Source organism: Orcinus orca, chromosome 17 (genome assembly GCF_937001465.1).
Source record: "Orcinus orca chromosome 17, mOrcOrc1.1, whole genome shotgun sequence".
NCBI lineage: Eukaryota > Metazoa > Chordata > Mammalia > Artiodactyla > Delphinidae > Orcinus > Orcinus orca.
The window spans coordinates 3605570-3618092 of NC_064575.1; the positions used below are offsets into that span (position 1 = coordinate 3605570).

General features: G+C 50.5%; 2 protein-coding genes across 2 annotated transcripts; both read left to right on the forward strand.

Annotated features, from left to right (window-relative positions):
* The first annotated feature begins 4527 nt into the window (after nucleotides 1-4527).
* On the forward strand, nucleotides 4528-9645 carry LOC125961788 (uncharacterized). The gene is made up of 3 exons (XM_049700787.1): nucleotides 4528-4616; nucleotides 6016-6575; nucleotides 7964-9645. Exons 1-3 carry the CDS (start codon nucleotides 4528-4530, stop codon nucleotides 8122-8124), a joined length of 810 nt encoding a protein of 269 aa, XP_049556744.1. The 3' UTR covers nucleotides 8125-9645.
* A 62-nt stretch (nucleotides 9646-9707) lies between these two features.
* On the forward strand, nucleotides 9708-12224 carry SOX17 (SRY-box transcription factor 17). The gene is made up of 2 exons (XM_004275011.4): nucleotides 9708-10330; nucleotides 10917-12224. The coding sequence occupies exons 1-2, from the start codon at nucleotides 10024-10026 to the stop codon at nucleotides 11840-11842; spliced, it is 1233 nt and encodes a 410-aa protein (XP_004275059.1). The 5' UTR covers nucleotides 9708-10023; the 3' UTR covers nucleotides 11843-12224.
* Nucleotides 12225-12523: the final 299 nt, after the last annotated feature.

Below are 12523 nucleotides of genomic sequence, written 5' to 3' on the forward strand. Positions count from 1 at the left end.
ATGAAAACAGTGGAGCATTGCAGGAGATCTGCACAGAGGTGCTGGTGTGCCCGGAAACCAAGCAAGCAGGTGGGAGACGGGTTACAGCCAGCAAATAACAGATACATTGATAATAGTGGGAGGCGGTTCCTTACTGTCAGAAAAGGGATTTAAAAATACGGAAAAGAAGCAGGCTAGCGAGAATCCTGAGATGTTGGGTTGGAATTGGAGGTATCTTCAATTAACTCATGGTTTTAATAGATATAGAAATAACTATAGATATATGTGCGTATGCACGCACACGTATGCATATGTTTCCTAGCTCTCTCTGCTGAGAGTATCTAGAAGCGATGATACCCCAGTACCAATGAGAATCCAGATTTTGGTTTCTAAACGCCATCCTTCACTAAAAGATGCTCTTGACTCCTTGGACAAATGACTGAATCAGGGTTGAGGCAGGAAAAATAAAAGATGAGCCTGGAATATCTTGTTATGCCAAAAACTAAGGAAACAGTCAAAGGATGATAAGGACATATCGAAAGGATACAGGAGCCATCTTGAAAGTTGCGCCACTGGCCAAATCAGTGACAAGCAGACCACCCAAACAAATAATATTAGTTATGGACGATAAACCACTGAATAAAGCAGGAATCCATGAGCCCATACTAATCTAAAGGAAAGGAACACTTCCTTACAGTAGAAGGAACACATACATACAGAGGAATGATGGGAATACAACACCACCATTCCTCACCCAAGCAAGCGGATGCTGAGGCAGGTGGGTGGAGGCTTGATGAGGATATTAGCATAACATAGAGCAGAGTTCTCCCTACAGAAAACACTTATCAGTTGCACAGGGAAAAATGGTGGCTTGAAGCTGGAGAAACTGGACAGATACCAACCTGATCAGGTGGTCAAGGTGAACTCAGCAGTGATGATGCGGCTGACAGGTAGCCTCCCTTATCCTGCCCTGGGAAGGGCACACCACCATGTCTGTGGTTTTCCTGCCAAGAATGCAGGAGCCCATACCAGACAGACTGGTCCTGGGACCCCATTGGAATGAAAGCCCCTCACTCTTTAAAACCATAAAGGAACTGTTTCAGATGCAAACCGAAAGAGACATGATATCTAAGGGCAATGTGTGATCTTGGATGGAATGCTGGACCAGAAAGAAACAGTCTTTGTGGGAGCAGTTTGCAAACTTTGAATTGGGCAAGTGGCTCAGCTGGTAGTGATGTATGGTAGGAATGTTAATTTCCTGACTTGTTTGGTTATTTGATGTCTGGTTATATGGGAGAGTGTCCTCTGGAGTATTTAGAGTGAGTGAGACACCATGTCACAGCCTGCTCTCAAATGGTTCAGAAAAAGGCTGATGACACACATACAGACATACATACACATGTTTTTGTTGTTGTTGTTGTTGTTTTGCGGTACGCGGGCCTCTCACTGCTGTGGCCTCTCCCGTTGCGGAGCACAGGCTCCGGATACGCAGGCTCAGTGGCCATGGCTCACGGGCCCAGCCGCTCCGCGGCATGTGAGATCTTCCCAGACCAGGGCACAAACCCGTGTCCCCTGCATCGGCAGGCGCACTCCCAACCACTGCGCCACCAGGGAAGCCCCATACACATGTTTTAATGCATAAGATATAACATATTATAATGATGCATTACATATTTATGTGGTATCTACAACATATCGGTATATGTTAATATGTTCTATGATAAATATGATTAGATATTTATATTGTTATATCCATTTACATATTTTTAGAAAATGTGGGGAATTTTTTTTTTTAGATTGAGATGGAGCAAAAGCGGTAAAATGCTAAGAAATTGAAGAGTCTCCTTGAAGGTGATACAGTTATTTATACTATTCTTGCAACTTCTCTGTAAGTTTGAAATTATTTCAAAATAAATGATTTAAAAAGAATGCTGTGTATTTACATAGCTGTATGAGTAACAAATGCTTTCATATATTAGTGTAATATGTGATATTTCCCGTGTAAGGCATTCCCATGTTTCCAAACTCTCACTAGGATAATTTTACAGAACTTGAAAAGCAGGGATGGGTTATGCAGTTCTTTTCAACCCTAAGATTCCATACATGTCAGGTAAGTTCCAAGGAAATGTTACATCATAAGAAAGTGTCCAAAAGAATGGGTTGTCTATTTGTCTCCAAATTTCAGTTTTAAATTAACCACTGGGGAAAAAAAAGAAAGAAAAAAAAATTAACCACTGAAATAATCTACATTTACTAAAATAATGGTTATTCAGTAAATCTATAGCCTTAGTTCATAAAAACAGAATCTGGTTTGCCCTGGATCAAAGGTGGGGCCCTTTGTGCAGTAGTTTTTAAAAAAGTTTTTGCTCTCAAAGCAGCAGCATTCCATTATAAGCCAGAAAAGTAGTCTTCTTTACAATCCCTATTTCCATTTTATCTCAATTTGCTATTTTTTTTTCTGTACAAAGAATCTTCTGTAAACGCATACACACCCAGACATCTGCAGACACACACACTAACCCAGTTTCACTGAGCACTTTTACTTTGCAAAACTTCGTGATTATTTATTCTCTTCTTTATCTGGAACAGTTGGGAAGAGATCGGGCATTTCTTCTTCCTTTTTTGAGAAAACTGAGGCTGAGACAGTTTAAGTGACTGGCAGTGTACCTGGCAGCAAGTTACTGAACAACCAAGACTAGAATTTGGGATCTTTTCACAATGAAAGATCTAGACAAGGTTTGTACATTTGTGGGTTATTCTTCCTCTAAACACGAGTCCCGGCCATAGTTATCACGATTGGACTTTGTCTCTATGCCTTTAGGAGAAGAACCTAGCCTGACCCAGGTTAAATGCTCATCGCAAGGTGTCTTTGCATTTCAAAGATCTTTTAATGGAATACCGAATGCTTTACAATTCTATGTATTTGTTTCCTGGCCAGTCTTCACTGAGTTTTAGAAGGTTGACATGCACAAAACAAAGATTTTTATGTCACCACCAAAGTAAAAATGTTGACATTCAAATGTAATTAGAAAATGCACAATAGTTTATAGACCTCTGAAAAGCTTTTGCCAGTGTAACAGATAATTTTGATTAAAGCATGATAACATTGGTTATTACTAGTTATCATAGATGTTACATTTAAAAATTCCATTAATTTTTTCCTTGAAAACATTTGTTTATCTGTAACAATGCATTAACCTTCAGTATCACAGTAGCCTTTTCTTATTTATTCTCCCAATATGTCTTCATATGCTAACATGCATTAAATTTTATTTTATTATTCAATACCTGGGTAATGCTTGCTATGTGCCAGGTCCTAGCAATTAACTCGTTTCATCCACATAAAACTCTCTGAGGTCATTGCTATAATTACCCTTCACTTTACAGAGGAGATACAGAGAGGTGTAGCAATATGTCCAAGGATGCATAGCTGGTAAGCTGCAGAACTATGATTCGATACCCAGCAGTTTGACTCCCAAATCTGTGCTCATAACCAATATACCATGCTGTAGTGAGCCGCAGACTTACAGGTGCTGGGGAATTATTTGTTGGTTAAATGAATAGATGATTCTCTTGTCTCTTATACTGATTTGAAAACATTAATCAAATTACCCAATTGCTCTGTATCTCAATTTTCCATTTCATAAAATAGAATTGATAATATTTGCCATCCATTTCTCTCCCAAACGACAGTACGAATGGAGGAATGTACTTTACCTAGCTGCTACGTGTATGTTTTTATGCACCCAAAGACTTGGTCAGCGGTACATCTAGAGGAGACCAACAGCATAGATCTTAAACATGTGACAAGACCACACAACTTGGCGTAATTAACTACATCTCTTTCAGTCTGAATGAAGTACAGGGGCAGAGCTTCAGAGACCCAAACTTCCTTATATGTGAACTTTATCCCCATATAACTTTGAACTGTTTTCATTTTTTCGGCTGAATTAGAATTTGTAAAAAATAATACTCAAATTAAATGAGATGTCATCTACGGCTTAGATTATGTGATCTAATAAAAATACCTAATTATAGATCTTCTAAATGAAAATGCTTTCTTGTTACAGCCCTGTATCTCTGCTACTAAAAAAAATTATTGTGACCTGGTTAGGAACCACATTGGAAGTTTCTGTGCCAAGAGTCCTTAATCCATCCCTACCTACCTGCTGGCTTTATTGGGTTCCTACAAATCCCTTCAGGTCCTTCACTGGTTACAGACATGGCATGGAAAGAAATTCAAAACAAGGCCCATCCGTGTTAACAGCAAGGGCAAACAGGTGATGCAAGCATCCTGGTCATCTGACCTCAAGCAGGTGACCTATTATTTCTGTTTCAATCTCCTCTTCTGAAAAATGGGGATAATAACAAAAGCTGCCCTGCCTACCACCAGGGCTGTCCTGAAGCTCTGACGAGTTAACGTACATGAAACTGCTTTGTAAACTGTAATCTATGAGTACAAACAAATTAATACTCAAGGTTTTGTTTTTGAAAAGTCCCCCAAAGATAGAAATTTATTTATGCACATAGCCACAAGAAAAAATTTCCATGTACATTCTTGGCGTGGACTTCCATGCTGAGTGGGTTCAGAAGAGCCAGAGGACTCGAGTTAAACCTCAGAAGAGGAGACATTTCAGGTGCTTAATGCCTGGACACTGACCCTCTGGGGAAGGAGAGGATGAGAGAGAATAGGGTAGGTCTGAAGTCTGATGACCGCATGTCTACACAGATGTGTCTTAGATGAGAACAGTCTTTACTGAGGTTTATGGAGATAATTCTTAGCGCCTTGCCAACCAAAGAAGATGACCCCATGACCGGATCAAAGACAACCGTTATAGTACCCCTGAGCATTTATTACATGCCAATGGACTGTGTGTGCTCGAGGATATAAAGAGGCTGTTAAGGGCGGGGAAAGATAAATCAGGAGATTGGGATTGACATATACACACTACTGTATATAGAAGAGATAATCAACAAAGACCTACTGTATAGCACAGGGAACTCTACTCAGTACTCTGTAATAACCTATATGGGAAAAGAATCTAAAAAAGAGTGGATATATGTATGTGTATAACTGATTCAGTTTGCTGTACAGCAGAAACTAACACAACATGTAAATCAACTATATTTCAATAAAATAAATAAAATAAAGAGGCTGTTCAAGGGTGTTGACAAAGTTGTTGGAAAGGTTAAGAAATGGGCATAGAAGAAAATTCAGGTAACAGAGGACAAGCAAACACTGACTGCAGAGGAATCCAGCAAGGATTTCTAGTATGTTCTCTCCTGTTTAGAAACCTTGGAAGCCAACTAGGGTACCATTTCAAAATCTGATATGCTTGTGGTTCAAGTTGCACAGAAAGGTGGATAATGAGTGTGTCAGGAGTGGCCTGTCCTATGACCTATTCACTTTGATCATTTCCATGATCACAGAATGCACACCTTGCCCTAACCAACCACCTGGCAAAATCCAGCCCTGCTGACAAGAGAAACTTGGCAAGCCGGAGTTTTCAGGGTAGAAAGGCCACCTATTACAGTACTTCTACTAGAAAAAAATATCTCAGAGCGCTTGGCCTACTGATGTCAGGATCACCTCTACTTGCCAGGAACAAATGATTGCGGTACAGAGGGCCTAGAACCCCCGGCTGGACGTGAATCAATCAGAGAGGAAGGCTAATGGTACCGCGCTGTGCATTCCTCCGACGCAGGGGCCGTGTCTGCTCCCCTCTGGGGGGGACTGCAAGTGTTCGGCTCACAATGGACATGTTGCTGATAAGACTGTCTGCTTAGTTGACGACACAACTCTACAAGGAGAGCCCTGGCCTCTTCTGGGTGCGAGGAAGGTGGGAAGGTCGGAAGAAGTGGGTGCACAGAAGCCGCTATTGAAATTCCCTTTAGAGTTGAGAGGCCGAGATGGAGGGGACGAGCAAGCCAGTTTGTGGCTGTAATCTGTCCTGGGTACGAGCTGGGCTGCCTTTCCTTAACCCCCAACGCCCACTCACCTCAGAAGTCTGAGGTTCCCTACGTCGGGGAATAAAGGGAAGGAGCCAGCACTCCAACCCCGGGACCCGAGCTGGGGCGGGAGGCGGGTGCAGAATATAAGAAACACCCCCGCGGACTAGTTTCTGAGCAGGAAAGTGGACCGGGAACAGCGCATTTCCTGCTTCGCCTGTGCAAACCCCAGGCGGGGCCGAGCGGGAACAGGGTTACGGTCGAGGAGTCGCTGGCTGCCAGGGCGGGGTTCGGGGCGGCCTCGAGGGGGTCCGCGGACCAGGGCGAGAGGCCGAGGCGGGATGCAGGCGGAGGGCGTGGGAGAGGGCGTGGGAGCAGAACGCACGCCTCCCTTCCTCGTGCCGAGAGCGCGTCCCCAAAGACACTCTCGGCCCCGCGGGAGAGGCGGGTGCCCCGAGGGGCAGCGTCGGACGCCAGATGCGGGGTCCGCGGGGCTCCGACCCTCGGGGGACTCCCGGGCCGGAGCCGGCGACCGCGATCTCTCAGGCCCTCCTTCCTCCCCACCTCTCCCATGCCGCCCGCGACTTTGGACCTCGCATCCCGGACCCGCGGGGGACCGGCGCGGGGACGGGAAGGAAACGCGCGAGGTACGCAGAGCCGGCCCGCGGCCCTACCTGGGCGGTGCGGAGACCCGGGCGCGCTGCGTGCCGCGCGCCGCCTTCCGCTCGGCTCCCGGAGGCCGCCGCGGGCGCGCGACTTACAAACGCAAAGGCCTTATTATTGTTCTCTATTCCGGGGATACCATTGTCTGTCCGTTCCCGGCGTCGGCGGCGCGCACTCCCTCCCCGCTCCCGCGCACTAGATCTCCGGAGGCGACCCGGATCTGCCCCGGTGCCCACGGCCTTCCCCGGCCGCCGGAGTGTCCTTCGTCCGGCTCCCGCTTCCCGAGCATCGAAACACAAAAGCCTGCCGGAAACCCCCGGCCTGTGCCTGGTCACTCAGGGGTCCGAGCCGCGGCTCGCCACCTACCCGGGTTCATTTCTGCGCCCGCCGGCCACGGGCCCCGAGGGGCAACGGGCACGGCCTCGTGCCGCGCTAGTCGCGTCCTCGCCCAGCCCTTGGGCCTCGGGTCTGGCCTGGGGACCGGGCGTGCCATTGGTAGCCAGGAGCCCAGAGATCTCGGTCCGTGCACTGCGGGCGCGCCTGGCCGGCCGCGTGTACACGGCTCTTCCTCGCGCACTTGTTTGCCCCCCTCCCCCCGCGTAAATCTCTCGTGATGAGAAAAGCAAGGCTCGCAGGAAGCCACTCCGGATGTTTGCTGCTTTTCATGTGGCATTTGTGGCTGGCTCTGATAACGTCCCGAGCTCGACTTCCAACACCGCGTTTAGTAAAGGGACCGAAATAGAAGAGTCCACACACTGCGCAGACCGGTCTGCGGCGCCACCAGCCCCAACACGCTCCCCCCAAATCTATGACAAGTGAAGGATCAGAAGAGATTAGATACAAGTAACGGTATAGTATAGAAGGGCCTAGTCTTGGAAAGGCACCACAATTCCTTCCTATAAATAGAAGTAAATTGCTACTTCATAACCTCCAGGGAGGGTGTTATAAGCAGTAGGGGGAGGGGCGCTAGACTCTAGCTCCAGCTCCATCCTATGGATCCTGTGCTCTCACTTGAATTCTCAGTATCTCACCCAAGAAAAGTCAGTTGTTGGTCTCCAGAACAAGTGCAAATAATAATGGGAAAACTGCCCCCCCCCGTTTTTTTCCCCATCACTTTCTCGACCCTTGTGGCAGCTCTCTCTGCAGTGAGGTTCCGAGGAGGTACACGAGGATGAAGAAAGTGTACAAGGGTAAATCCGTGCATATACATTTTTTGGACTCACACGTGGATTGTATTTCCTGTACCCTATGTTATGTTTTTATGGAATTAGTCATATAGATTCATCTAGACAGATAAAATGTATTCTCGAACCGGGATTATTTTTGTTTGGTTTTCAATCTCTATTCTGAGAAAACTCCCATTTGTTCATAGAAACTTTCGCGCTGATAGAAAGTCCTGCTTTGAGATCTCTGAGAAGATATTACTTTGCAGCAAAGTTAGAGAAGATCACCAAGAAAACAAGGAGCCAGGAGCTGCGTGATAAACTTGTTCTCTCTACTTCTATAGTTTCCTTATCAGATAACCAGCTGTAATGCAGTCTTGCTTAATTTTCAAGCCCATATTTTTCTTTTTCAGAAAAATAAACTCTTAAAGGAAAAGTACATAATCAGTTAAATGTGTTTAAGATTATCAACTGCTTCAAAACCACCAATTAAAAATAACACCTCTCTATTATTTCCTTAAGCAGATTACTTTTTTAATTCTTGTCTGAACCTCAGCGACCCAGGAACTAGAACCACTTTCTGGCCGCTGAAGGTGAGGGAGGGCAGCCAACATCACAGATCCTCACGGAGTTCAAGCTGGCTTAAAACAAGTGTGCAGAAGTTCTTTGGAGAAATAGCAAAGTCAGAGAAACCGAAGGCCAAGTGTTTTCAAAGTTTCTGTTTCTTTGTTTTTATGAATGCCACTAACAAGCGGACTTGATAGATTACTTGTCCCTGTAATATCACACTAGAAGCTGCAGCACTTACCTCCCAGATCCCGGCTGTAAGCCCTAGTTTTTCATCACCCCTTCACAGTAAACAAAGTCTGTTGTAGAGATTGATATATTGGTTTCTTTGCAAAGTTATCTAATTATGCAGGAATGGCCGTGTTCGTTGCTGTAGAAAACAACGCAATACACAAACAAGTACACGAATACAGCAGCTTTGCTTAAAGGTTAAGAGCTCCAAGTCTGAGGGCAGACTACTGGAGATGAATTCCACTTGCTGTGATCTCGGACAAGGTCCTTAACCTCTCCGTGCCCCAGTTTCCTCTCCTGTAAGATATAATAGCCTCTACCTCATAGGGTTATAAGGATAAACTAGTTTGCTGACGTTTGGAGGGATGGTGTGCTGTATATAAGAGCAATAAGGGCTTGTTTACAAATCCCACTCAGAAGGTTTCTCAGATTGATACAGAAGTTTAACGGTCATTCAGATTTTCATTGCAGTCTAGAGAAACATAGAGGAATCCCCCAGTCATCTGTGAGGGTCACCACCTCAAGCTGACCCTCCAAGCTACAGTTATTTCGCTCCTCAGGAGTTGCTTTCTTTCCTCGAATCGGCAGGCATTTAGATAAATATCACTGCTGTCTTTACCACATTTTAGAAATCAAAACTAAGCCTTGCCTCTTTTACTGAACACATATGAGAAAACTTTATTTACTGTACATTTCACGTACAAATTGTCAAGGGTTGGTTCGTCTTTTTTGGGTAAACGTTTTCATTTCTTCGGAATGACGTTTGTAATCTTGTTTTAGAAAGTAGAATTTACCTCGGACATAGCATTTTGAGTATAGTACAACAAGCACGTTGAGTCCTTGGAAGAGAAAGTATGTTGCAATTTGAAGGCGTCCGTAGGTCTCTCAGAAGAAGGCTAGGTCACCCACCGCTGAAACACCCTCAGCTCCTGGTTTAGTGGATGCTTCGTGTGTTGATCCGAACTGCCGGGACCAAGTGCTTCTGTGCAGCAGTGCGATCAGCACCCGGGAAAGTTTTTCCGAAGTCCCTCTTCCCGGGTCGGAGAGGACGTGGCGCCTAAGCCCGGCTCCAGCCAGTTTTCCCGGGGGCAGGTGTAGCCCTGGGCGCGGGGTCGGGCGGGGGAGGGGAAAGGGCGGGCGTGGGGTTGAGCTGGGACTTGGGACTTGGGCGGCGAGCTGGGCGTGGGCCTAGCGACGCCGGCCCGGCCCGCCCCCGTCGCTCTATTGGCCACGTCTGTGCAGAAAAGGCCCCGCGGCCTAGGGGCGCCCGCAGTGTCACTGGGCCGGCGGGGACGGTAGCTGCGCCGGGGCTGCGATCTGCCAGGGACGCCGGCGGCGGGGTCGGGCCGGGGGGCGCGAGCGGCCCGCGGGGCATCTCCCTCTCTCTCTCCCCACCCCCTCCCTCCCCCCGGTCGGGGGAGGCGGCGTGTCCGGCGGAGGGGCGCGGGGCGCGGGGCAGGGCTGGAGCGCCATGAGCAGCCCGGATGCGGGGTACGCCAGTGACGAGCAGAGCCAGCCCCGGAGCGCGCTGCCCGCCGTGATGGCCGGGCTGGGCCCCTGCCCCTGGGCCGAGTCGCTGAGTCCCCTCGGGGACATGAAGATGAAGGGCGAGGCGGCGGCGAGCAGCGGGGCGCCGGCCGGGACGGCGGGCCGAGCCAAGGGCGAGTCTCGCATCCGGCGGCCGATGAACGCCTTCATGGTGTGGGCGAAGGACGAACGCAAGCGCCTGGCGCAGCAGAACCCGGACCTGCACAACGCCGAGCTGAGCAAGATGCTGGGTGAGTCCGAGCCCGGGACCCAGAGAGTGCGAATCGTGGAGCCGCTTCCTTGAGTCTCACGGGGTGTGGGCCTCGCGCCGGAGGAGGCTGGGGGTGCGCGGCCGCCACGTCCTTCCCTGGGGCCCTCGGTCCCTTCCCGCTTCCCGCTCTCCGAGTCTCCGAACGGCTTTGGGCCTCGGCGCCCGGCTTCCCCGGGTGGCCGGGGCGCGGGTCCAGCGGCCCCGGGAGGCAGCTTCCCCGCGCGTCGGAGTGGCGGCGAGGGTACCCTGGCGCGGAGCTGGCTTGGTCGCGCCCGTGCCCCCGACTCCTCGCCCGGGTGGGGACGCTCTCGGTTCCTCGGACGACCGCGAGCGGTTGAGCGGGAAGCCGCTTCCAGGAGGCGACAGGAAGGCACCCGAGGCCTCGCGTCTTCCTCGAGTGCTCGGCCTCTGCAGGCCCAGCGTTCACCTTCACCTGGACCCCTTCCCCTCCTTGCCCGGGCTGCACAATCCGAGGTCGGAGGCGAGGGCGGTGGGACCAGCTGGGGCCCGGGAGCGGGGCTCCGACCCTAAGCCCGCGCGCCTCTCCACCTCCCGCGCTCCCGCAGGCAAGTCATGGAAGGCGCTGACGCTGGCGGAGAAGCGGCCCTTCGTGGAGGAGGCCGAGCGGCTGCGCGTGCAGCACATGCAGGACCACCCGAACTACAAGTACCGGCCGCGGCGGCGCAAGCAGGTGAAGCGGCTGAAGCGGGTGGAGGGCGGCTTCCTGCATGGCCTCGCCGAGCCGCCGGCGGCCGCGCTGGGCCCCGAGGGCGGCCGCGTGGCCATGGACGGCCTGGGCCTGCCCTTCCCCGAGCAGGGCTTCCCCGCGGGCCCGCCGCTGCTGCCCCCGCACATGGGCGGCCACTACCGCGACTGCCAGGCTCTGGGCGCGCCCCCGCTCGACGGCTACCCGTTGCCCACGCCAGACACGTCCCCGCTGGACGGCGTTGAGCCCGACCCCGCCTTCTTCGCCGCGCCGCTGCCTGGGGACTGTCCGGCCGCCGGGCCCTACAGCTACGCGCAGGCCGCGGACTACGCGGGGCCCCCGGAGCCGCCCGCCGCCGGGCCCCTGCACGCCCGGCTCGGCCCGGAGCCCGCGGGCCCCGCGATGCCGGGCCTCCTGGCGCCCCCCAGCGCCCTGCACATGTACTACGGCGCGATGGGCTCGCCGGCGGCGGCCGCGGCGGGCGGCGGGCGCGGCTTCCAGATGCCACCGCAGCCGCCCCCGCCGGGCGCGGGGCAGCCGTCGCCGCCGCCCGAGGCGCTGCCCTGCCGGGACGGCGCGGACCCAGGCCAGCCGGCCGAGCTCCTCGGGGAGGTGGACCGCACGGAATTCGAACAGTACCTGCACTTTGTGTGCAAGCCCGAGATGGGGCTCCCCTACCAGGGACACGACTCCGGCGTGAATCTGGCGGACAGCCACGGGGCCATCTCCTCGGTGGTGTCCGACGCCAGCTCCGCGGTGTATTACTGCAACTACCCCGACGTCTGACGGTCCCTTCCGACCCAGCCTGCAGGCCAGAAGCACAAACAGTGTTACACACTTCCTGGAGGAGCTAAGGAAATCCTCAGCCTCATGTCGTGTCATGTTGTTTTGAAGTTGCCTTGGCGTATAATTTATGGTAATTTATTTTGTCTGCCACTCGAACACTTGGGGGGAGAAAAATGTGAGGTGGTGTTTGAAGATTGGTTCAGACACTTGTTTCCCACAGTTGCGTTGTCAAAACCCCACTTCCAAGTTCAAGTTCACCAGTTTTCACTGGGTCCCGGAACAACTCGCTCCGTTTCCCGAAGCTTTATTGATCTAAGAAATTTTATCCCGGGTGTGTTTTTTCGATCTTAAAAATAAATAAATAAATAAAATCTGGAATCCTACTTTTTCACTCTGCTAGCGCCTCTGTCACAAAAGCCAATTTTTGACATCACTGTTAAGTATTTAATAGAATTAGAAATATTTTAATGATGACACTAAATATATAGTCACTGTGAGTTTCTCATTCTCCTGTAATAGTAGACTTGAATGCCTTGAAGGAGAAGCCCTTAGATGAACATTTGGGCGTCCCAGGTTGTCTTTGCTAGGGGAAAAAAAACCTCACAGAATGGGCCTGCTGTGCATTTCAAGTGACCCTAGTTCTACAAAGTAATGGTGAATCGTAACACTCTAAATATTTTC